We start from the raw sequence: 24399 nt of genomic DNA, 5'->3' as shown, positions 1-24399 counted from the left end.
TGCACGGCTGCTGAAGGGGAGTTGAGTAGGGTGGGCTGCAGGCTTAGGCTCAGGCTCACTGACTGGTGCCCTTCCATGGGGCACTAGAGCCCATGAAGTTGTGCGGCACCAGCTGCTGGGGGCACAAATAGCTCTCTAACCCCCCACCCTCTCCAGCACTCAGCTATGCTTTGGGATGGAAGTGTGCCAGTCCCCTCAGCATCACACCAAAGCTGGATCCCGAGAGATACCCCTGAGGGCTGCGTGCCCACAGCTTACCTTTGGCCGTGCTGAGCTTGCAGGTGTAGATGCCGCTGTCGTCCTCGTGCACGGAGGTGAGCAGCAGCTTGCACTTGCGCCCGTCAAAATGCATCTTGCATTTGAGCAGGGCGGGCTGGAGCAGCCGGCCCCGTGACAGCCAGTCCACATCCATGTCTGGCGGGCCAGCTACCAGGCACTCAAAGAGTGCCAGCTCCCCCGCCCCGACCACCACGTCCTGCAGGGGAGCCACCACGGCCAGGGACTGGCACTCGGGCCGAGCTGCCCGGGAAGTGGGGAGAAAGAGAGAGAAAGAGAGATGCATCTCAGCAACTGAAAAGCAACCATGGGGGGATGGCAAGGAGGGGGCCGTGCAGGGCAGGGGCATGCGGGGAAGAGACCCGGTGCAACGGGCAGGGAGCGGGATGCAGGCAAAGGGATGCAGCGGGGAGGAGGTTGGGGTAAGATGTGGAAAGCGGAGCTGAGCCGGGGTGGGGGGCAGAGGGAAGGCGATGGGGAGGGTGAGGGGAAGTGTCCGTGCCAGGAACACACCACACAGCGCTTTACCAAACAGATTTTATTAGAGCTACAAAAAGGGTCACGGCCTCGCAGCCCACATCCCACCAAGCCCACCCACCCTGGGGAGAAGAGACCCAGAGCCGGCGCTGCTTCTGCGGCTGGAACTAAGCAGACCCTAGGGTCATGGCCCCAGCACGGGGGTCCCCGAGTCCCTTGTCCCCCACACTCTGAGGTGGGAGCCATTGCATCACGTTCCCTTTCCTACAGCCCTGGCTAGCACAGAGCAGCCATGGAGCCAAGCTCCCTGCTCCCTTCCCCTGAGCGGTGAGGAGAGGAGCAGCAGGACACGCAGACATAGACACACAGATGGAGCAAGACACCAGACAGCATTGGGCAGCCGCCATAGCCCGGCTGAGGGGATGCCTGGCGCTACCGACCACCCCCCACCCACTGCTCGGCCCTAGTGACACAGTGCCCGGCCACCCCACATGCCCCACACCCGCCGTCGAGGGCCCGCGCGTCCCCGCAGTGCGTCCAGGACGAGGCGGCGAATGGAGCAGAAGGTAATAATGCAAGGTGAGGTCCACTGCCTAAGAGGTGTCCAACTAAGAGCCCCCGTGGCTCTGAGAGATGAACCCCCTTATCGTACTCCCCCTGCGTACAGACAAAAACCGCAGTCAGCAAGCAGAAGGGTTAGTGCAGTGGAGACGGGGCCGGCACACACACACATGCCAACACGCAACGCTGTGTGCCACAGACATGGAGCACGGCAAGGGGACTGGTGCCTCAGCCATCACCCATCCATTCGCTGGGTGCGTGCCTGGCTCCCATGGCCACTCCTGTGCCACCACGCTTCGCCGGGAGCGGGGGCCTGGCAGGACAGAAGCAGTGCAGCGAAGGCTGGGGTGGGATTGGGACAGCTCAGGGACTCAGGCAGCCATCAGCAGGGAAGGCTGGGGGAAGCAGGGCACACAAAGCAAAGGGCAAGAGAAAGGCAGCATCACTCATCCCCTTCCTGCAAGTCCCTTGGTCCGCGCCACACTCCACGCATATAAGGGGTCCTAGGAGGATGCTGGAGCCCACAGCAGAGCTGGGGAGAGGTAGTCCAGCCCCAGGTATTACAGGACCTGCTCTGAGCTGGGAGCAAGCAGGTGGGAGAGCTCTCTCTGAGCTGTCCCCTGGGCACAGCTTGCAGGTAGGGAAGGAAGGAGCCGTGTGCATGGTGGAGGGACATGCCCCCTGCAGGGCCACTAAGGGCAAGAGCCCCCTCTGCATAGCCAGGGCCAGCGCCCAGCCCCAGCATGGCGACAAGGGGACTTAAGGTAAAGCTATGCTGGTGGAGCAGCAGCCTCTGGGTCAGGCTGGGGACACTGACACAGCTGGGCAGCGGGGCCCACTATTGTGGGGCTGCACATTTGGATTGGGCAGCGGGCAGCCTGCCTTCTTCTGTGGAGCCAGCTTCTGCAGCAGTTTGACCACTCCATTTCCCCTTCCTGCCACCCCGCCACACACTGCCTTTCCCACCTGCTCTGCAGTAGGGAAGGGCAAGAAGCAGCACCACCGAGAAGGGGTCTGCAGCAGCCCCTTCCCCACACAGCTCATGCAGGGTGCTGGAACTGGCCAGCCCCATGGGGAAATGGGGACGCCCTCGCGGAGCTTTACCTCTGACCTCCAGCTTGGCCTCGCACTGCTTGGTGCCATACTCGTTGACAGCCTTGCAGGTGTAGAAGCCGGTGTCAGTGCGCTCAGCCGCCAGGATGTGCAGTGTGTACAGACCCCGAGCCCCCTCCGCCTCCTCTGCATGGTGACGACGGCCGTACTTCACAGGCTGCCGGTTCCGCAGCCTGCTCGGGGACATGGGCAGAGAGGCACTGTCACAGCTGGCTCCATAGAAAGCCCCATTCTCCTCAATTTCAACAAGACCAAGACCAGAGCTCCTCTCCTTGGTGCTGCTCTGAGCTGGCAGACCCCAAATGGGGACATCCCCATGCCTGCCCCCTTCCCTGCCCTACTGTGACCCAGTGAGCATCACGACTCACCAGTAAATGATGGGCTTGGGCTCTCCACGGACGCGGACACTCATGCTGACATCCTGCCCCTCCAGCACCGACTGGTCCGACAGAGCCACCTGACGAAGAGGAGGTCAGGAAGCAGCCAGTACCCACCACCCTGGGGCCACGTGGCCCTGCCACCACCCCAGGGACCACCTGTCCCCCATCGTAGAGCCCTAGAGCACCGCAGGGCACAGCTCCTTCTCTGTCAGGTCCCAGGGGGGCTCTCAGCTCACCTCAAAGGTGGGTGCAGCCTTGAAACTGCTCTCCGAAGAGCTGTGGGCAGCCCCATGCTCCGCTCTGGGCTGCAGCTTCATGGCTGGTCGGTGCTGCGGGGTCCCAGACTCAGGGAACTCTTCTAGTGGGCTCAGGTACTCTTCGTCTGAGGTGATGGGGCTGACCTGGCCCAGGGGGGGGGGCAGGTTCCCATGCCGCTCCACGGCGGGGGCTAGCAGGAGAGGGTAGGTAAGGAGCTGGCAGCAAGCAGAGCCAGGCAGGGGGCTTGGGGACCCTTCCCCACCATTCTGTGCCTGGAGGTGCCCGGGGATGCCCACCCCATGCTGCATCCCGCCGGGAACAGCACGGTAGCCGGCAGCGAAGGGGTGCTGGGCTGCGCGGGGGGTGGGTGCGAAACACGCCCCGGGGCTGATAAGTGGACTCGATATCCCGCAAGGCGACAGCGGGGCTCAAGTGGCTCTTACGCAGCAGGCCGTGCTCCCATCCTTAAGCCGCCCGGATTCCGGGAATGGCTGCCCCTGCAGCGAGCCGGCAGAAGGCTGAAGGTGACATTGGCAGCTGCGCTTCCCTCGCAGCCCGGACGGCCGCTCCCGGGGTCCGAGCTCGGCATAGAGGGGAGCACGCGTGGGCAGAGGAGCCGGCATGGGGGGAGCGTGGGGCCGGGACGGGGGTGAGATGTGTGCGGGGCCGGGGGCGAGCGTGCTGCCGGCAGAGCGCTGCCCGAGGTGGGGGGCTGGCCCCGCTCCAGCCCGGCCGTGGCCGCCGCCGTTCCCCCTCCCGCCGCCCCCCCCCCACCAGCGGATCCCCTTACGGAGCCGCCGAAGCGGGGAAGCGGGCGAGCTGCCCGGTGAAGGCTCGGCTCGGTGACGGCTCGGCCCCTCACCCCCCTCGTTGCCCCCGTGCAGCAGCAGCAGAGCGGTCCCCCAGGGTCCCGCTGGTCCCCCAGGGCTCCCCGCAGCCCCTCCGCCCGCAGCCCTCCGGTGCCCCCCGCACTCACCGGAGGGGCCGCGGCCCCCTCCCCGAGCAGGACCGAACCGCGGGAGCGCCGCTGTCGTTGCCGGGGCCGGGGCCGATGCGGCGGCGCCGGGCGCACATCCAGCCCGGAGCGCTGAGCCCTCCCCGGCCGAGCGCCGCCCCGGCCCCGCGCCGCCGCCCGGCCCCCGGGGCTGGGCCTGAATCGGGGGAGGGCCCAGCGGCGGTCTGGGGGCTGCCGACCCCTTCCCTTCCCTTCCGGCCGCGGGGGAGAGCGGCCCCGAGGGGCGGCAGCTGCCTGGCAGTGCGCTCAGCGCCCCGGGTCGCCGCGGGGCAGCGGGGATCGGGGATCCTGCAGCTCCCCGGGGCTCTGCGCTCCCCAGGGGAAGTCCTGGGATGGGGATCCCCGGATGGCGGAGGGCATGCTGGGCATCAGCGCAGGCTGCGTGTCGGTGGGCAGCTGGGGTGCCCCGCGAGGCAAAGAACTTGCCAACTCGTTGGGGATGTTCGGAGCCTGACCCCGCTCCCCCCACGGCAGAAACCGGCAGCGAGTCAGCTGCTTCGGTTCAGACAGAGCCTTGTAGGGTAAGGAAGCCGCTTTCCTAGCAGTGACAGCAGAGCTGGCAGGCAGCCCGTCGCCTCGCCGGCCCTCTCGCCGCCCCCCGCTGCCTGCATCCCGGCCGCCGGCACTCACCGGGCCGCACGCTGAGGATGGCGCTGCAGCAGGTGGCTCCCACCTCGTTGGCCGCCGTCACCGTGTAGAGACCGGCGTCGGCCACCCGGGCGCTCCTGACCAGCAAGGTGTGCCGCTCACCCTCCGCCTTGATGGGCCGTGCAGTGCTGCTCCTCAGCGGCACCCCGTCCTTCCTCCAGGACACTGCGGGCAGAAGCAGGGTCACTTCAGGACCATCCCGGGATAGGAGAGTCCTCACTCCCCCGGTTGTCAACACAGGTCTCTGCTCGACTTGGCGACCGTTTTGCCATCGGGAGCAGCCCCAGGTCCCCAGGGACCCTGATGGAGAGAAGCCCCTCTAAGGTTACTGGCATCCTCCTGCCCTCCAGTGGAGGATGGAGGACGGAACCAGAGCTTCTTTGCTCGTTGCCAGCCCTTGCCAGCTGCTCCATGCCTGGTTCCTCCTCCTGCTATCCCAGCACAGGAAGATCACAGAGGTTCTGCCTGCACCCTGCCCTTTGCACCGCACCCTGGCACTTTGCTTCCTGAGGAGCGCAGAGCCACAGCTCCGCCACACAGCTCAGGTGGCCCCAAGGGACCGGGACAGGCAGGGGGATCATGCCAGAGCCCATTGCGCTCTCATGCCCCGTGACCACTCACCTTCTGGCTGTGGGTTGGCTGTGACAATGCACTTGAGCAGCACCTCTGTCCCCACAGCCACCGCTGTGTCCTGGATGGGGATCTCAAAGATGGGCGCTTCCAGGGGATCTTCGCCCGCTGAGACGTAGGAGTCATCGGAGGACTCTGCACAGGGAGAGATGGCCCCACGGCCATGAGCAGGGTGAGTAGAGGATCCAGTGAGGTGTGGCAGCACTACAGTACTGCCTGTGCGTGGGACAAGAGCCATGCCCTACCTAGCTCTGGAGAGGTGGGCCGGGCCCGGCGCCCCTTCGCCTTGCTCCGCGTGCCTCTGCCTTCCTGAGCCGTCCGGACGCTCTCTTTCTTCTCCGCCACTTTTGCCTGCCTTCTTTCCACCTCCTTCCCTGTGCCGTGCTGCCCTGCCCAGCTCCTCTCCAGCCGGGCCTCCTGCTCCAAGCCCGGCTTTGCCCACGGCAGGAACCGCACCTCAGCAGACACCTCCGGCCTCCGGTACAGCCCATGGGGCACGGCCAGCCTGGCAGCCAGCCCTTCACTCACCACCCCAGGGGCCCTGGTTGCAGCCACGGGACCTCCGTCCGGGCACGGGGTCCCTTCAGCAGCACGGCCCCGCGGGGTGGCCTGCGCCAACAACCACTGCTCCTTCTTCCTCACTTCCCCACCACCGTCTTGTTGCACAGCTTTCCTCACCTCCTCTGCTGCGCCGCCCCGTGCCGGGCCTCTCCGTGCCCTCTGTCCCCCCGGCTCCGGCTCCCCATTGGGCCCCACCAGTGCCACGCTGGAGAGAGCTAGGTGCTGGATGACATGCATGCCCTCAGCTGGAGCTGAGGCCTTGGCTGGTGGCACCTTGCGTGGCAAGGCTGAGCTGCGTGGAGTGCGGGCGGCGGGAGGCTCGGCAGATGGCTGTGGCTCAGCCTTGCCCAGCTCCTGCGAGCGCCGCAGCTGCTGCTTGGACACGGTCCTCTTGATGCGGCTCAGCTCCTCCGAGAACTTGTGCTCGATGTCCTGCACGCGCCCGGCGAACTTGCCCCGCTCGTCGAAGGAGGCGGCCTTCTGGCGGAAGGCCTGGCGGCGGCTGGCCGCACTGCCCTCCCCGTCCCGCCAGCCCCCTGGTGTGCCCGGCCGCCGCTCCCAGCCTGGCTGGTCGAAGGAGCGCGTCTTGCGCAGAGGCAGCCACGGCCGTGTGGGGAAAGGACTGTCCGCCTGCTCCAGGCTCCCGCGGCGCTCCTCGAAGTACTGCAGCCGCTCGAAGATCCTGGAGCCAGCGCGCACCAGCTTGGGCGATGCCCGCACCGAGATGCGGCCCGACGCGTCGCTCATGGGGGTGGCGGGTCGGGAGTCCTGCGTGCTGCCCTGCGACTGCGACTTGGGCTTCTTGATCTTCTCCTCATACTCCTCAGGGACGGTGTCCTGATAGTCGGCCGGCACTGAAGACGTCCTGCGGGGGGTCACGGGCGTGCAGGAGGAGGAGGGGAGGCGAGCAGAGGGCTGCGGGGTGGCTCCGGAGGGTGTGGGAGGGCACAGGCCAGTTCTTGGGGACGGCGAGCGGATGATGGGCGGCTTGGAGGTCAGCGGCAGGGCAGCTGGCGAGTGTGGAGGCTCAGCGCCGGGCTTTGGGGAGACGGAACCACTGTGGGGGTCATCTCGCCTGTATCCCCCCTGGGGGATGCTGCTGCAAGGGGAGAACAAGGGAGACCAAGTCAGAGCCCACCCTCACCTATGGCTGCATCATGAGTCCCAACCCAACCACCCAGTAGGGCACAGCAGGGGACAGCCCCTGGACCCTCAGTGGCCCACAGTGAGGAGATCCAGCCACAGTTGGGCCACTGGGAGCTGGCTTGCTGGTATGACCCAGCGGTGCCTTATCGCTGGTGTCTCATCTCCCAGGGACACCCATGTAGGACAACAGTGTGGTGATGCTGGGACACTCAACAAGTGCCCTTCCCAGAGCTGCCATTCAGTCAAGATGAGAGCACAGGAACAGAGGTGTGCCCCCATCTCCCCAAGGTATTCCAGCATGCCAGAGCAGTGCAGAGAGCTCTTCTGCAAGGCCACAAGTCATCGCCCAGTGCATGTGCTGCTGCCAACATGTCCCCCTGCCCTGCCACCTGCAAAATCCCTGCCCACCCCCCCAGCCCCACAGCCCAGGGCTTGGCATGTGCAGTGCAGAAATCAAAAAGTGGAGATGAGGTTCTGGTGGAACAAGCAGCCTCAAACACAAAGGGAGGATGGAGAAGGCCTGCGGGGCTGGGGAGGGACGGGGGCTCTGAGCATGTCAGCAGGCCCTCGGGAGGAAGAATGTCCCTTGTCCACACTGCCACCCCTGGGTGGTGGGGACAGCTTGTCCGTGGGTGCCACACCTTTGCGCCCCATGTCCCTGGCCATGCAGAGCCCTCATAGCTGGCCAGGAAAAGGTTCAGTTCGGATGGGGTTACCCCCAAACTTTAACTGGCCATAGCAGATAGGGACCCCGCTCCAGGCGGGGCAATTCCCTCCTCACCGGTGCTAGGCGCCTACTGCTCAGAGCCTCCGTTCCTTGTCCGGGCATGGAGAAGGCAAAGAAAGCCCAGGAGGAGGAGAGAAGATGGCTGCAGGGAGGAGATGGCCCCAGCGATGTCCCCTCCGTGCACTTCCCTCTGCTACTTACACGTGGAGCGAGAGCGCCCGTCCTCGGTACAGGCTGAAGGCGCTGCCGTACGGGTCGCTGGCCACAGAAAGGCTATCCTCCGACCCCCAGCTTGTGCCCACCAGATTAGCCCGTGATGCCCGCACCAGCGGCTCCACACCCAGGTGCCGGACCTCAGTGCCACGTGGTGACGGCGCATTTGCTTGCCTTGGAGTTCCCTGCGGCTGCCAGGCACTAGGGCGGAGGTAGGGTCCCCGCATGGGGAGGTTGGCATCTGGCTCCTTCTCCACCACAGTCTGCTGGCTGCCCGACCAGCTGGAGCGCTCCTCCGCCTGAGACAGGGCCAGCACTGAGGTTGGCGTCGTGTTCATGGAGGTGTCCACCAGGGTGTCGGAGCCACCTGGAAGGAGAGTGGTGGGCATCTCCACGTGATATCCCACCCAGCTCATCCCATGGGTGGGCTGCCCCAAGGGGACCCCTAAAGCTCTGTGTCCCCGCAGCTCACCCGTGGGGGTGCTGAAGGCTGTCTCATCCTGCAGTTCGCTGCGCTGCGTCACCTGGGGGTCACTGGGCTCATCCTCGCCAGTCTCCGAGTCTGTGGGGGAAGAGCAGAGGGTGAGGGGACACGAGGACCAGGCTGATACTGCTCCACACAGACCCACCAGCTCCAGCGGCAGATGAGCAGTGCACAGGCAGTTCCGGGCAGCAGAAGAGCAAGGGTGAGAGAGGGATGACTGTAACATGGGGGACACAGAAGGCTGCCAGCAGGAAAGGCAAGACCAAGGCTGGAAAGACCATGGGACAGGAGTGGCATCAGATGATGCTATGTAGGATGGAGGCGGGAGAAGGGATGGTGGTGGTGGTGGAAATGCAGGGGAAGGAGGATGTAACTGGGTGATGGAGATGGGGACAGTGGTGGCATTGCAACAGGGAGGCACGCTGGGGGCACAGAGCCCCATCTGGGAGCAGGGCTGGCATAAGGCAGGCATCTTCCTACCGTAGCTTTGCTTCCTGCAGGAGCGGAAAACTTCGCTTCCATAGGGGCAGCAAGAGAGAGAGAGACATCAACACCCGGTTATCGGCCCAGCCTGCAGAGACGCGTAGGGCACTGGGGGAGGACTTTGTCCCCAGCTTGTCCCTGTGCTACCATTAGGCATTGACCTGCCAGGGTAGCAGCTGGGCAGGCTGTGCCAGTTCAGAGAGCCTAGCACCATGCGCTGGCCTTGGAGGCCAAGGATGGGGCTAGGGCTGGCCAATCATCTGGTTCAGGGCCCGATGCCTTACCCTTCTGTATGGCCGGAGCCATGGGTCTGGCACCAGCCTTCCCTACACAAATTCACTATATACACACAGTCAATACATCATCAGCACCAAATTCAACCTCCCCTTCCCTGCATCGCTCCAGTAAAGCACATGGCATCATCCCCTCCCCACACCATGGTCACTTTCTGCCTTCACAGCAGCCAGCACCTGTACTTGCTGCTGCTCCAGCTGTCCCCTGGGCTCCATGCCCTCACCTCCTGCGCCCCAGGTGGGCACTCCTAAAGGTGCTGGCACGCTTGGATATGTGTGCCTGGGGGCACACATGCTGCATCAGGCCTGGTGTGCACTCTGCATCCCCAATCCCCCCTGCAGCAAGTATTCAGAGGTGCTGCTGTGCCCCACAATGTGGTTCTGGCTGGGAGAGCATCAGTGCTGTTCTCAGGGAAGCTGTGGGCACTGTGGGTACTGTGTACCCAGGCATGTTGTGGCCAAGTCAGTGCAGAGCCAGAGCACTGCTCCTTCCCAGGAAAGTAAACTGGCATAGACAACAAGGATCACCATTTCCACCACTATGCAAGCCATCACAAGCTGATACTGCAGAGCTCTTTGTCAAAGGAAATATCCCCTGCCCTCCAGCCCTGTCATCACACACCACAGCCCAGTGGGGGTCCACACTGTCCACACTGCTATTCCCTCCTCGGGCTGGTCTGGTGCAGCCCAGCACACCGCCAACTGTCTCATCACTGCCATTGCAGCAGGATGCCTGCCACCATGTACTCAGCTCCCCAGCAGCACCCCTGCCCCTGGAGCTGCGAGGACAAAGGCACGCTCACAGGACACACCAGGAGCCTCTAAACCCATTTTAGGGCTGTGCGCAGCTCTGTGCAGCCTCTGCTCACTGTCCCCTCCCTGTTACTGCGGGGGGGCCAGACCCCATCCCAGCAGGGGGGGCAAATCCTGGTAACTCAACGCACCATGCGTGAAGCGACCGAAGCGCCGCGAGTGGCCGGTTTTCTGCAAAGAAAAAGAGAAGAAAGCGTTATCCACAGCACAGCCTCACGCACACCCCCGGCTGCACGCCCCCAAGGTATCTACAGGCACACACCCCACGCACACAGCCGTGCACGGGTGTAGGTGGACACGTGCAGCGCATGCCCACCAGCACACACACACGCACACCTCTTGGTGCTGCTCTCCTCCTGCTCCCAGGGGTGACATGGTACATGCCAGTCCCGCTGCCTGCAGTCAGCAGCTTCGCCCAGGCGGGTGCCCAAATGTTCCACAGCACCTTCGAAGCCACTGCCCGTGCCAGCAAAGGGAATGAGCCAGCCAAGCGTCTTCCAGGCACTGGCCCAGACTCAGCCATGGGCACGGGCCCAGCGTGGGGACAGCAACACCCAGCCTAGTGGTGGCCGTGCCAGCTGTGAGAGAGGCTATTTGGCATAAGTGCCATGAGATGACCAGCCCACAGGGCGGGAGGCGTGGGAGCCTCGTCGTCTGGGCAGGCAGGATGGCAGCGTGGGGCAGAGGTGCCAGCAGCTCCCTGCCAGCTCCCTACCCTCCCCCACACCGTAGCTCAGGGTTGGGCATCTGCTTGCCAAGGGCCACCTGGTAGCCATGCTGATGCAGGCAGGCAGGTTGGTCAGGAGATGCGGTGTGCAGGTAGCAGGGCTGGGCTGCCAGCGCCCAGAGTTGCTCTCAGCCCAGCCTAGTAGCAGAGTCTCTCTGGGACAACAGCCTGTGCCCTTGCTGCTCATTGTGGAGCCTTAGTGGGGCTCTCCCAGAGCCTCCCACCCATCCTGCAGCTTCTAGGCAAGCTCATGAACAAACAGCCATCAGGAATGGACGACAGACAGTCCCCAGGGGCAGACAGATAGACAAGCACAGCCAGCAGTCAGATGTCTTTACAAGAGCAGCAGGCTCATTTTGCAGCCCCCCACAGTGCCAGTGGGCAGCACAAAGGGGCTCCCACTGCCCCCTCCCAGAATGCGGTGCTGGCCGGAGGGCAGTGACTGCACGAGACACATTTGTATTCAGGCTGAGCCAGTTTGAGCCAGGCTTCACCTCCCCTCCCCGACTGCCTGTGCTGGTTCTGGCTTGCAGCCCGCCTTTCAGGCCAGGGAAAGATAGATGAGTGATTAACTGCACCATCGGCGGATAATTCCCCCATTAAAAAATGAAAATGCAATTGAGTGCCATTATCGGGTGTGCTCACGGCTTCCCCGGGGACTGGCGCCATCAGCTCCCACCAGATCTGGTGACTGCACCCAGCAGTGTAGGGCCCACAGCTACAGAGGGGGGTGAGCCCCAGCCCTCTGCTCTACAACAGGACCCCCGGCCTAGACCCCTGGGGCATGGCACCCACCCACGGCTCAGAAAGCAGCATCCCACAGATGCTGTGATGCAGGGTCACCTCCAAGCAGCAGCCCTGTGCTTTCAAAGAGGAGGACAGAAAGGGGGCAGAAGGTTACAGGAGCAGCCTGGGACAGACCCCATTGGGCTGAGATCTGGGCAATTCAGCCACCAGCGATGCACCCTGCTTGGGGTTTCATTTTCAGCATAGGAAACAGTGCAGGGGAGCCCCAGGAGCCCACCCTGCATCCACAGAAAAGGGGAGAAAAGCCAGTGGAGATGAGCATTCAGCCTCAGCCCTGCCCCACAGTGAGGTGCAGTGGGTCCTGGCCCTGCCTCACTGCCCCAGTGCCTGCATAGACCCACCCTCCTCATGCAGGGTCCTGCCAGGGGGCCGTCCACCCCTATAGCTGTGGCTATGGGGCAAGTGGGACTTCTGGGGCCATGGAGCAGAGCCCCCTCCTGGGACATGGAGCCAAGCAACATGGCATTGGTGTTACCGACTGTGAAGCCAACAGGGAGCAGGGCCAAGGGGAAGTAGGGAGGCAGCCCGTGTGGTGTGCCCAGGGCATGGCCAGCATAGCTGGACCATGCCCTGGCACGCAGGCTGTTCCCAAGGGCAGATGGGGCAGCCAGGTGCTGCCTCCAGAGGAGATGAATGCCCCCACACCTGGGCAGGGCTGTCACCTCCCCACAGCATTCCGGGGGGAACCATGTCTCCATCCTGCACCCCTGGGTGGGGACTGTGGGGACACCCAGCAGGGTAACAGCAGGGTGGCCAAGCACCCATATAGAGTGTAGCAGTGGAGTGCTGCTGTGAGCCCCACGAGAGGGTTCCTGGCAGGATGCCCCCATCCTCCCCTCACTGCTGAGGCCCGGTGACGTCCTTGCTCCTCGCTCGGCGGAGCGTGCGGAGAGGCCCGCGGAGGATCTCTGCTGTGCCAGGCATGCTCCTGACGCGGAGGGGATGACGCATGCAAAGCCTCGTCTCCAGCTCCGTGACCACCGGCGGCGGGGCCGGGGGGAGCCACGCAGCCGCCTCCACTGGCTCCGGAGGGCTGGCAGGGGCAAGACCCCCACCATGGGCTCGCAGCAGTGCTGGCTAAGGCGATGCTGAACACCTGCCCGGCACTGCTGCGTGGAACTGGCGGCTGTGCGGGCGGGGCTGGCGGTGGGATAAGCCCGGGGGGGGAGAAGCGCAGGGCCGGACTCGCCCCCTCCCCACCCAGGAGGGACGTGCGCCCGCTTCCCGCTACTTCCCCCCCTCCTCCCCGCATCACCGCCGTTTCTCCGTGCGCTCACCAGCTCGCAGTCCTTACCTGGAAGCGTTTCTTCACCCAGATCTTCTTCATGCTTCTGCAGAGCCCCGGCGGCGCGGCTACCGCCGCTCAGGCCCGGCAGCGCGGCAGTCCGCAACTGGGGGGGTCCCCGCTGTCAGCGCCCCGGTGGAGCCCCCAGCATCCTCCCGGGGAGGGCGGAGGGAGAGGCTGGGGCTCGCCAGGTTGGGCTCTCGGGAAGGCTGGGGCTGTGATCATGAAGCATCACTGGAGTGCTCCTCCCTCCATCCTTCCCCCGCCTGCCTCCGCCTCCGCCTCCCGCCAGCCCTGGCACGCAGTAACAGCGGCGGGGGACGGTCAGGGCACAGGTGGCGGAGGCACCGCGGGATGGGAGACGCACACAACCCGCACTCCTCTGCCTTCCTGATGGCTTTGGCTGTGCGGGATGCTGGGCTGCCGAGCCCCCAGCCCAGAGTCACAGAGCTGCTCCCCGCTCCTGCACTCAGCACCGCTCAGTGCCGAGGGTCCTCAGCGCTCCCCAACGCAGATGACAGCAGCACAACGCTCAGCACCGGCGCTGCGTGGCACTGCCACAAGCACACCACCATGCCTGGCAGCTCCGTCTGCTTTTCCACACTCCCCCTCCCGGCCCACGGCTCCCAGCGTGGAGCTTGTCACGGCTTCATAATAACTTGCAAATTAGCAGGTACAAAGGGAGCTGCTCGTACCACGGCTTGCTGACAGCCCCACCATCCGAGGGATGCTGTGGGGTTTCCGTGGAGACCCCGTGCGTCAGGCGAAGCACACAAGTGGCAGAGCTGGCACAAAAGGGATTTCCTACTGGAGCGTGGGGACACCAATGTCCCTCTCAGCCTGGTGCCACCCTGCCACCCCTAAAGAAAAGTGTCTTGCTGGGTGTCCCCCATGCACCCTGGCACAGATCCTGTCCCTGCTATGTGCCACATGCCACAATGGCACTTGCTCATGGCACAGCCTGTGTGCAGGGACAGCCACCCTCGCTCCCCACCATCCCCATGCTGCTGATAGAAAGATGCTTGAGCACACGGTGCCTACTGCAGCCTGAGGACACAGGGACACAGTGTGAACTTGGCTGGGGTGCTTGAGCACAGAGTGGGATGGGAGGAGATGTTTCCTACCCACTGTGCCAGCCCTGCTGCTAAGGCACTGGGCACAGAGGGTATGGAGAGAGGGATAGAGCCCTCCCAGTGCCACCAGGGCATGGCACACACCAGCAGGAGAGGAGCAGGCAGTAGTGGGAGCTGGGGGGCAGCACCAGGAGGAGGAAGGGGCCACAGACCTGCACGCAGCCCCCAGAAGCTGTACTATATTTACCCATACTCGGGCCTGGGTCTCGGCTTCTCATATGTAACACAAACCCTACAGCCTGTGAGAATCCGAGGGGATGGCACATTCCTCAGCAAAAATAACCCCCCGACAGCAGGAGAGAGGGCAGGGGTGGAGGTGACTGACTGGACAGCTGCATGCTGCTCCCCTGCCCGCTCCCAGTGCCCCAAAGGGGGCCAGCAGCACAGCTTCAGAGTAAGCCCTGCACCCAGGTGTCACGAGACAGAGCCAGGAGATCCCAAAGGGCTTTGTTCCCCATGTTCCAGCTGTGCCAGGCTCTGGTGAGACATAGCCAGGCACACTGCCCACCCCATAGCATGCCAGGGGCTAGGGTGGGCACAGCAGTACAGGGAAACTGAGGCAGCCCCAGAGAGTGCCCAGAGAAGGTGACAGCAAGGGGAGGCTGCGGGCTGTGTCTGGCTTTGAGAGAGCAGAGCGTTCAGGAGAGCTGGCAGGGGCTCTGGAGAAAGGGGCAGCTGGCACTGGGCACAGGCACAGCTCTGCAGAGTAAGGGCCTAAAATTAGGCACCGAGATAAATGGTGCGAGGTGCTGAGCCACCAGGGACACTGTCAAGTGGGGTGCATTCAGTACCGCCAGCCACAGCCTTGTACACCATAGCTGTGGGGAAAATGGGAATCAGGGAGGGCACAGAAGGTGCTGGGATCACTGCTATGGAGCTGCACAGCTGTGCCAAAGTGTGTTAAGTCCCCAGGAGACATCCCATCCCCTGCACTCTGCTTCAGGCAGGCTTCATCTCACTACACCAAGGGGCAGGGGCTGCACAGAGCAGGTATCACCATGCAGGGTCATTGTGCAGAGAGCACCATGCAGGGAGCATTACATATGGACTGCTTCATCCGCCTCCCTGCTCCTGCACCCAGACCATTCTGCAGAGGCAAGGTTACACAGAGTTTTGATTGCTGAGTGCAGGTGGAGGCAAGGAGCAGAGGACCCTCTGTTGGGTGCTGAAGACACACAGATCCAACCCTGAAATAAGATGCAGCCTCGGCATCGCTCATTGCTGGCGCAGCTAAGGAGGCTGGGCTCTCTAGCAGGAGATTAGTGGGGTTTGGAAGAGGTGATTTAAGCTAGCTCATGGTGAAAAGGGCAGGAGGTAGAGCTGGGAAGTGACATGGCATTAGTGGGCAAGGAGCCGATGGTGGGGAACCCTGGAGCCCCTCCTGGACTCATGCACACTCCCTGCTCCCCGTGCCAGGCACTGACACACTCACGGGACCTGGGAGAAGAGCAGGAGAAAATCATTAGTGGGGTGGAGCGACAGATTCAGGGCAAGGGATTAGAGGAGCTAAATCGGGCTCGTGCGAGCAGGGGGGAATGCAGAGCCAGTGCAGGAGGTCCTGAGCATAGAGCTGGGCAGTACAGAGCCCCCCCAGCAGTGACCTGAGCCACCTTGAGAGAGCTGTCAGCCCCATGGAGAGCTGCAGCTCAGTTCACACATCAGGGAGAAAAGGCAGAGGACAGGAACATGGCACTATACATAGATCGCTGTGCCCCAAAGTGGGGCAGAGCCACAACCCTGCCCTAGGGCTGGCTTTGGGTGGCTGTTTGCTGAACACAGCACATGGGAGCGCCTGGGGCAGGGTGACATTCACTCCACAGCCCTGGCTGCTCTGTGCCTCCTGTGGCTGCTCCAGAAATGTGGCCATGAGGGCTGGGAATCGGGAGCAGGGAGGCATGCGTCAGCACAATGAGAACAGGAACCTGGGGAAATCAGGCAACTCTGAGCAGAGACACACTGCAGGTCAGAGTGAAAGAGGGATGAAGCGCCGCTCTGTGCTCCCATCACAATCCACAGTGCCATTGACCCCAAAGGTGCAATGCATAGTGACCACATACCCCCACTGCAGGGCAGGACAGCTCCTGCACACTTTTGTGCTACACCCCTAGGCTCACAACCAGCAGGAATGCATAATCTCCAGTGGTGCTCCCCCAGCAACCCAGCCCCACACAGAGCAGTGCTTTTTCCTCACAGCTTCCCCATGCAGCACAACCCTGGTGCTTTCCTCACCCATGACCCCAGTGTTTGCATAGCCACCCTCACACGTTGGCACTGCTGCCCAGCACCTCCATCCAGGCAGCCCTGGTAGCACCTCAGTGCTCCAGGGAGGTGGCACTGCCCTGGGGTGATGAACCCCCTTCTGTTCAGGATAAGGCCCCCACTGCAACCAGGTGCCCCACACACACCCCACATAATGCTGAGCATAGGGCAGCCATGGGGCTTTGGAGATCAAGCTGATGCTGTCCCTTCTCTCTTGCTAATTAACCTCCAGGCCCTGCATACCAGGGCCTGGTGGTTAATTAGCAAGAGGCCCTTATACCAGGCCCTTACATGCATAAGCTCCTCCTTCATCCCTCAGGCTCCTCCCCCTGCTTCCCCACACTTGGGGGTCTCAGTTCCCTCAGTGCAGCACTGGTGCCCCCAGTGCAGCCCCAGTGCCCGCTACAGCTGCAGCGGTGGCATTACAGCCACTTGTGCTCAAGGGGACTGGTGCACGGGGGTGGCTGATGCAGGGGAACCAGGGGTGCCGTACACTTAAACAACATGACTAATCTCTCTCTCCTGCTGCCCCATGCAGGCTCAACATCACATGCTCCAACCCCTTCACGCCCTGGCATCCCGCCCCGTCTGGCAGAAGCTACTGCAGCCACATGTTCACTTCCCAGCTGCACAGCTGCCCTGGTGCTGCCAGTACAGGTGATCCCAGCCCGTAGCAGTCAGACATGGCACAGCTCAAGCTCAGCCAGCCCTTGAGCACAACGTGTTGGGAAAGCCTGTGAAGTACCACCACTGCTTTCAGCATGGGGAAGCAGTTCTGGTGGGGATGCTGGAACCGTGGTGGTGGAGCAGCAGTGTCGGTGGCCTTGTGGCCCTTACCTTCCATGTCGATGATGGCCAGCACAGCGCTAGTCATGGCCTCTCCTCGCTCATTCTCAGCGATGCATGTGTATACACCGGCGTCCTCCTTCGTGCTGTCCCGGATCCACAGTGTGCCGTACTCCTCCCCGCGTGGGGCCAGCTGCTCCTCGTTGTGGTACCAGCGCAGGTTGGGCTGGGGGTTCCCCACCACCACCACCCGCAGTCGGATGTCACAGCCAGTGCCAATGGCCGCGTTCTTCAGCTTCCGCACAAAGGCCGGTGCCGCCAGGCGAGTGGGGCCCTCCTCAGCCGTCCCCTGATCCGCTGTGACCTTGGCACGCTTCGGGGGGATGCCGGGGCTCGGAGGGGCTCTCCCCATCACCCTCCCGGACTCCCCACTGGCCCCGCTGGTGCCGCCACGTGTCTGTGCCCGGTGCATGCTGCTTGCTTTCCTTTCCTCACCTCCCCAGTGCCACAGTCCCACGCCCCAGTTTCCTTCCTGGCGCACACCAGGGGGTTCCGGCAGCGAGGTGGCCCCCCTCTCCAGGTGCCGTTTGGTTCACAGCCTCCCCCAGGCCGGCTACAGCCCCGAAGGTCGTGGTGCCGTGGGCAAGCTGGATACTATTTTTAGGCTGGGGGCTCAGATTGCTGCTCACCTCATTGCTTCTCACCCAGCACAGCACCCGTGCACCATGCTCCACCACAACCCCTGCCCACCCTACACCTTGGCACCTGCTCCGCCGCTGCCCTGTGCGGGTCCCACGGTGCCGGCGCTGCCCTGCCGCTGGGCCCTCACATTCCCCCCTCACCCATCCCGCGCGGCCCCCACAGAGCTGCGCTCCCTCTGCCCCCTCTCCTGAAGTGGCAGCTGCCTCTGATATGTCACATTCCTTGGCCAGGCTCCCCCTCTCCGCACCCGCCACGCAGCTCTGCAGCCCAGCTCCTCTTGCAAAGATAGAAAGGGGCCAGCACCTTTCCATATTAGCAGTGAGGCCGGAGGGGAACCAGCCTTCCCCCCCACCTTCCCCATTCCCAGCCGTGTCACCGGATCGGGACATAGAGACCCTGGTGGCATGCGGAGAGAAAGGACACCGTCATGCTTCCTGCAACGCGAGACCCTGTGGTGATCTGGGACAGGATCCGGGCTCTGCACTCCATCCCCAAGGAGGGCTGTGGGTTTTGGTGTGCATCTCTTTAGCCAGCAGCCAGGGCTACCCGTGCCACACAGTGCCTCGCCACCCCCAGGCAAGGCAGGGCTTCCCCAGCTCTGGATTTATGGCACACATCTCTTCACCTGGCCCCAGCCACCCTCTCCAAGGGCTGTAAATCTGGGTGAGCGGGACATTAACGATATGGCACGCTGCTCGCCTGATGTGAATGAGACTGGCTGGCTTTGGCAGAGCCAGCGGCCACCAGCACAAGGGCAGCTGATTAGTGGCACAGCACCAGCACCGATGTTCTGCATGTAGGGGAGCAGCTGCGATGCCCTGGGACATGCCAGAGTTGGGGAATCCGCTACCCACACCCAGAGTTGCAAAGCAGATGGGCAGACCCCAGCAGAACCAGAGAAAAAGTCTGTGATAGCCCTGGGGCCTCTTCTGCTGCAACTCAGTGCTAAGAACTGCTCCTTCCCCACTTTGTCTCCAGCCCCAGGGGTGACAGGGAACAACTGCCACATGGCAGCCCCTGGGGTAGCTGCGGTGCGGGGGGTCTTCAAGAGGGTGGCAGCGATGGGTAAGGTGGGGTCAGGGCAGAAGGCAGAGACTTTGCTCCACCAGCTAGGTAGGGAGGGAAGTGGCTGGTGGTGTCGTCTGTCCCCAGGGCAGTCCTCGATGCCACAGAGCCACCTGCTGGACGTAGCTCTTGAGGTCTGAATGCCCTACAGCCTTCTCTTTGGTCCTGCAGCCAAAAGAGGGGGGTCCTCACAAAGACAGGAAGCTGTGCTGCCTCTCTGGCGGCAGCCCTATCCGCGTAGCTGGCAGCAGCTTGAGGACACCTGTTTTTTGTCGCTGAAACATCCCACTGGACTCGGTGAAGGCAGAGAGGGGCAGCACTGGCTGAGAGCCATCTCAACACCTTGTGACCCTGACGGGGGAGCACAGAATGTCCTTCCGTGTGCTGGGGGCCAGCCCAGCAGGGCTGTTTTGGGAATGGTGGACACCTCTCAGCAGGCAGAGAGTCTCAACAGAACATGGGGATCCCAGAGCCACTCTGAGCCTGCTCAAGGCTCAGTTCCCCTAGGGGACGGGCTCTGCTGCGGTCCTGGTATGGGTAGGGTTGCTTGCTCCCCAGCAGTGGAACTGAGTACCCCCGATGCTCCACTGTGCGCCACCCCCTGCCCCTCCCACGCCCCATAGATGCACTGGAGGCAGGGCGATGCTCCTCTGTTTATTTCAGCCGCCGGCAGTCACGTACACGCGGTGGGGTGGGGGTGCGGTGGGGCGAGGGGTGGGGGCGCCGGCCCTGGCCCCCGGGCCTCTCTCCGGCTCCTCTCTCTCTTTGCCCCCTCTCACCCACTCACTCACTCCTGCTCTTTCCTGTGTCCACCTACGGGTTTCCTCTCGGCTCAGCCAGCCCCGTCCCCGCGCAGCCTCTCCCCCCCACCCGCCCCCGGACGGGGCTGCCTCTAGGGCACGTGGGGGGGAGCGCAGAGCCTCGGCCCCCGGAGCACCCCAACCTCTCCCCGTCCCCGGCATCGCTGCAGCCCCACCCAGGAGAAACTCCAGCTCCGGGCCGGGCTGCGGTGCCGTGCGGGGAGACGGGCTCCTGCTCCTGCGGGACCGCCCCCGAGCGGGGGGGGGGAGCGGCTGCGGGGCACGGGGGGGGATGCAGAACCCGCTGCTGGGACCCGAGGCCACCACCTGCTCCCCTCACCCCTTCCTGCCTGTTCCCTCCGTCCCTCTCTGCCGCCCCCCGGCCCGGCCCTGATCCTGGCGCTAGCTGCGAAGCCTTGCGAAGCCGAAGGAGAGAGCCCGGGGGTGCGGGGGGAACCCGGGCCGTGCCCGGAGGCGGCCGTGTTGGGGGGAACTACGGGCTTGGGGGGGGCGAAAGGGCGGCTGGGCACAGGGATAGAGTCTTCTACAGCACCTCGTGCTGCTGCTGGGTCGCCTCGCTCACCACCTGAGGGAAAGGAACGTGAGATGATGCCATGTCCCTGATCCCCACTTCCCATCTGTCTCCCCACAGTGCTCACCTCTCCATCACGAGTTTCAATGGTTTTGATCATCACTGTCTTCTTGGTGTGCACCTCGGAGCCACGCTGGTCTGGGCTGGTTTCTGTAGGGAGGGGGACACAGGGATGACAGTGACCATGAAGACAGGTGGCATGGGAAGATGGCACTGGGGCTGGGGCAGAGGGTTTCCAGAAGCCCTAGGTCACCCCACCTCACCCAAACACCTCATGTGTCCCTCTCCCTTCCCAAGCTCAGCGTGGCATCAGAACCCCCGAGGGCTCAGCCCAACTCACCTCGGAAATTGAGAGCAGAGGCAAAGGTCTGGTGCATGGGGATGCTGATCCTGCACGGACACAGAGGGAAGAACTCAGCGCCAACCACCCCAAAACCACGCCCCCACCTTGTCCTGCTTCCCCCTGCCGCTCACCGGTTCTCCTCGCCCTCCAGCAGCTTGCGGTAGGTGGCGATCTCCACATCCAGGGCCATCTTGACATTGAGCAGGTCCTGGTACTCGCGCAGGTGCCGGGCCATCTCATCCTTCAGGTGCCGGATCTCCTCCTCCAGCCGCGCAATAGTGTCCTGGTACCCGCCAGCTTCCCCTGCAAAGCGCTCCTCCATTTCTCGCATCTGGCGCATCAGCGAGTCATTCTGGGGAGACAGTGGTGTGTGTCAGCAGGGGGGTGGCACATGGAGTGTTTCTGGGGCACCCCAAAGTCCTTCCTGGAGAGCCCAGAGTTTGTTCTGTGCTGCCTATGGCTCACCGTGCCCTTGAGGGCATCGATCTCACAGGTGTAGGACTGGATCTGGTGGCGGTACTCCAGCATCTCCTGCTTGGCCTGCCGCAGGGCATCGTTGTTCTTGTTGGCTGCTTGAGTCAGGTCAGACACCTGTGGAGAGGATGTGGTTAGCAGATGTTGTCATGGGGATGGACCCACCGACCCCCAGCCCATCCCCAGCCCCACACCTTGGATTTGTACCACTCCTCAGCCTCGGCAATGTTCTTGGCGGCGATGCTCTCGTACTGCGCGCGGATGTCCCGCAGCGCGGCTGTCAGGTCGGGCTTGGAGATGTCCATCTCCACCTGGATATGCTGCTCCTGTAGCTGAGCCTGCAGCTCGCGGATTTCCTGGGGACACAAAGGGATGTGTCAGGGCCCCGCTCCCTGCTCCATTCCCCAGCCCCAGCCATGCCCATGGGACTGCCCCGCACCTACCTCTTCGTGCACCTTCTTGAGGAAGGCAATCTCCTCCTGCAGGGACTCGATGCGTCTCTCCAAGTCAATGCGTGCCAGCGTAGCCGCGTCCACGTCCTGGGAGGACACAGAGAATGGAGTTAGGGGTGGTGATAGGCACCCTCAGGCTGCACAGGGACCACCAGCCAAGGCTGGAAATGGCAAAGCTGTGCCCACAGCCATGCTTCAGTGATGGGCACTGGTTGCTTGAGGAGGGGGCAAGGAGGACAGAGGTGTCCAGGCAGCGTGGGGACTTGTCTACTTACAGCTCGGAAAGCAGCCAGGTTGTTCTCAGCCTCCTCCTTCAGCTGGATCTCCTCTTGAAGCCTGGAGACAGAGAAGGAGGCATTTGGGGACACCCGGACAGACCTCTGTCCCCCAGCATTGGTGTTTCGTCTTGCTGTCCCCAAGCACAGCGTGGCTGGTGGGAACACAGTAGATTGTCCTGTACTCCCAGCAGGCGGAGAGAGGGCTGGCTGGGGGCCAGGGGTTCTTCCTCCCATTCCCTATTATAGTCAACGGCAACAGGAGCACAAAGGCATGAGGTCAGCTCTGTGTCATGCTCACTGCCCCGGCCCTTATAGGGACGAGTGGCCGGCAGCTGGGGGACAGGGTCCTGAGAGGCAGCCACTGGCTGAGTCACTCATGGGGACAGCAGGACGGGCTGGGCACCTGGCTGAGAATGTGGGGAGCCAGAGTGAGACAATGGGTTTTGGAGACTGTGAGTATGGAGTGCACCCCAGGAGCTGTGACAAGGGAGAGGGCTGCCCTGTGCCCTAGGCTGCAGCTCACAGAGTCTCAAGGGGACAGAGGTGCCTGTTTGTGTTGGCACAGTAATGCAGGAACCTGACACTCGTTTGTCCTGTGCCCTGCTCCTCCCCTGACATTTGGGGTCGTCCTACAGAAGCAGTGCAGGTGGGTGGCAGGACAGCCGACTGCAGTCAGCCTCACAGCATCAGTTGCTCCAGCCTGAGCTGCTGCTCCTGCTGGGTCATCCCTCAGTGGTGGGGTCTCCAACCTTCCCTGTCCACATCCCCATGATGGCACAGCAGCCAACACCTGGACTTCAGGACCAGAGGTTCTGCCTGGTGGCCCCGTGCTGGTTGCACCGCAGTGTCCCTCATCCCAGTGGCCATTCCCCCAGGCCCCAGCCTCATCCCCACCCTAAGGCATCCCTACAGAGCTTGGAAGCCCATTCTGTTCCTGGTGCACCATAGCACCCACAGCAGGCCGGGAGCACTGCTGGCCTGCGGAAGTGCAGCCGCTTCCTCCCCTCCCTCCCCCGCATCCGGAGCCAGCAGAATCCCCCCCCACACCCCACAGCCCTCCCTGCTTCTGTACATCTGTCTATCTGTCCATCAGGTTTAAGATCAGCCATGAGCTCTTCTTGCTGTGAAGAGCAAGGCTCCCTCATCCCTGGCTCCAGGGATCCTGTGCCATCACTACACAAGAGTGCAAGGGACACCTCCTGCTGCTGGGGACCTCCTCCCACTAGGTGCTCCCTCAGCACCTCCAAAGGGCTGGTGTGCACCTTCCCTGTGCCACGGCTTAGGTAACCCCATGCCCTCCCAAGATCTGCAGACACAGTGCCAAGGCTTTGGCCCTGCTGCGTGCCCTGTGGATGGGTGCCCAGCAGGAGACACACACAGGGAGAAGTGAAGGGGTGAGGGGATGGAGCTGCGGGGCCACGGTGGTGAACACCCAGGGGGATGCCAGAAAGGTCTACGCAGGGCTGGAGCCATTCCCAAGGAGGGACTGGAGAGGAAAGGGCCCCCTCACCTCTGCTTGAGCTTCTGCAGGTCATCTAGCAGGTTGTCCCGCTCCACCTCCACGCGCGCCCGCTGCCCAGTGAGCGCATCCACCTGGCGCCGCAGCTCCCGCAGCTCCTCCTCGTACATCTCTGCCACGCGCGTGGGCTCCTTGCCCCGCAGGCGGTTCACCTCGGCCACCATCAGCGCATTCTGCTGCTCCAGGAAGCGCACCTTCTCAATGTAGTTGGCAAAGCGGTCGTTGAGCTCCTGCAGCTCCACTTTCTCGTTAGTGCGGGTCTGGAGGAACTCCTGGTTCATGGCATCGGCCAGGCTGAAGTCCAGCAGCTCACCGGCCCCCTGGTAGGCGCTCTGGTAGGTGCGCAGCGGTGTCACGCGAGTGGTGCGGAAGGTGGACAGGGTGGGCACGGCCGAGGTGCGCGACACCTGGTAGACACGGGAAGTGACAGAGCTGCCGCTGCCCCTGCTCCCGAACGAGGCACGGGGGAAGACCGGCGAGGTGCCGCCGCCAAAGGTGCGGCGGTAGGAAGAGACCCGCTGGCTGGAGGAGTACGACTGGCTCATGGTGGCGGTGAGGCGGCGGCAGGGAGCAGGGAGCAGGCAGCAGGGCTGGCGAGCGGCTGGAGCTCGGCGAGGCGTCGGGAGTCGTCCTGCGCCGCTGCTATTTGTATCCTGCTGACATCACCGGCCCCTCCTGCTGCGGGACAGCTGGGGGATGCTGCTGGAGGGGACGGCTGCCAGCCCCCGCCCTCGGCACTCACCTGTGGGCACCGCTGGGCCGTGGCCCCCCAACAGTCCCCCGACAGCTCACAGCCCCCCTAGGATTCCCCTTGTTGCCACAGTTCTCTCAGCACATTCCCCCTTCCTGAGCAACATTGCTGTGGGACTAAGGAAAGGGATGGGGGCAGGTGGATGGCGATCCCCTCAGCAATGCCCTGACCCCAGCTGGGGCACAGTGCTCCCATTGAAGCGGACACTGGGCTGATGCCAGAGAGTAAGAAGTGAACTCAGCACTTTTCCACTCCTGGAGCCCAAACTCTATCGTCTAGCGGGGCACACTGTCTAAACTGGCCTTATGCACCCCAGCAGCATTCCAGCTTGCCCCATGGCGAGAGTAC

At 63.4% G+C, this 24399-nt stretch overlaps 2 protein-coding genes across 9 annotated transcripts in view; both read right to left on the bottom strand.

The window, feature by feature from the left end:
* The window catches only part of SPEG (striated muscle enriched protein kinase), a 31083-nt gene extending 13133 nt beyond the window's left edge, over window positions 1-17950 (bottom strand). For 2 of the 8 annotated variants that reach the window (XR_008204755.1, XM_052675589.1), the window contains exons 1-10: window positions 17127-17942; window positions 8478-8567; window positions 7994-8372; window positions 5604-7018; window positions 5350-5493; window positions 4711-4893; window positions 3044-3255; window positions 2796-2884; window positions 2419-2600; window positions 259-519 (exon numbers count right to left, since the gene is read on the bottom strand). Coding sequence is in view for 7 of the 8 variants with exons in the window: in XM_052675589.1 (XP_052531549.1) it covers window positions 259-519; window positions 2419-2600; window positions 2796-2884; window positions 3044-3255; window positions 4711-4893; window positions 5350-5493; window positions 5604-7018; window positions 7994-8372; window positions 8478-8567; window positions 17127-17547 (3376 nt within the window). In the remaining variant the exon portion in view is untranslated. Of the gene's footprint in view, window positions 1-258; window positions 520-554; window positions 1411-2418; window positions 2601-2795; window positions 2885-3043; window positions 3256-4710; window positions 4894-5349; window positions 5494-5603; window positions 7019-7993; window positions 8373-8477; window positions 8568-8969; window positions 10217-17126 lie in introns of those variants that run through there. The other 6 variants (XM_052675586.1, XM_052675583.1, XM_052675582.1 and 3 more) reach the window with 6 other exon arrangements.
* Window positions 17951-19483: 1533 nt separating this feature from the next.
* Window positions 19484-23929, bottom strand: DES (desmin). Its single transcript, XM_052675697.1, has 9 exons — window positions 23292-23929; window positions 21779-21839; window positions 21495-21590; window positions 21246-21407; window positions 21043-21168; window positions 20709-20929; window positions 20575-20624; window positions 20302-20384; window positions 19484-20228 (listed from the first exon to the last, which is right to left on the bottom strand). Exons 1-9 carry the CDS (start codon window positions 23843-23845, stop codon window positions 20187-20189), a joined length of 1395 nt encoding a protein of 464 aa, XP_052531657.1. The 5' UTR covers window positions 23846-23929; the 3' UTR covers window positions 19484-20186.
* Window positions 23930-24399: the final 470 nt, after the last annotated feature.

Source organism: Tympanuchus pallidicinctus, unplaced genomic scaffold, assembly GCF_026119805.1.
Source record: "Tympanuchus pallidicinctus isolate F22 unplaced genomic scaffold, pur_lepc_1.0 scaffold15, whole genome shotgun sequence".
Classification (NCBI taxonomy): domain Eukaryota; kingdom Metazoa; phylum Chordata; class Aves; order Galliformes; family Phasianidae; genus Tympanuchus; species Tympanuchus pallidicinctus.
Note: the sequence above shows the minus strand (reverse complement) of the source record. Positions and strands in the feature narration are given on the sequence as shown.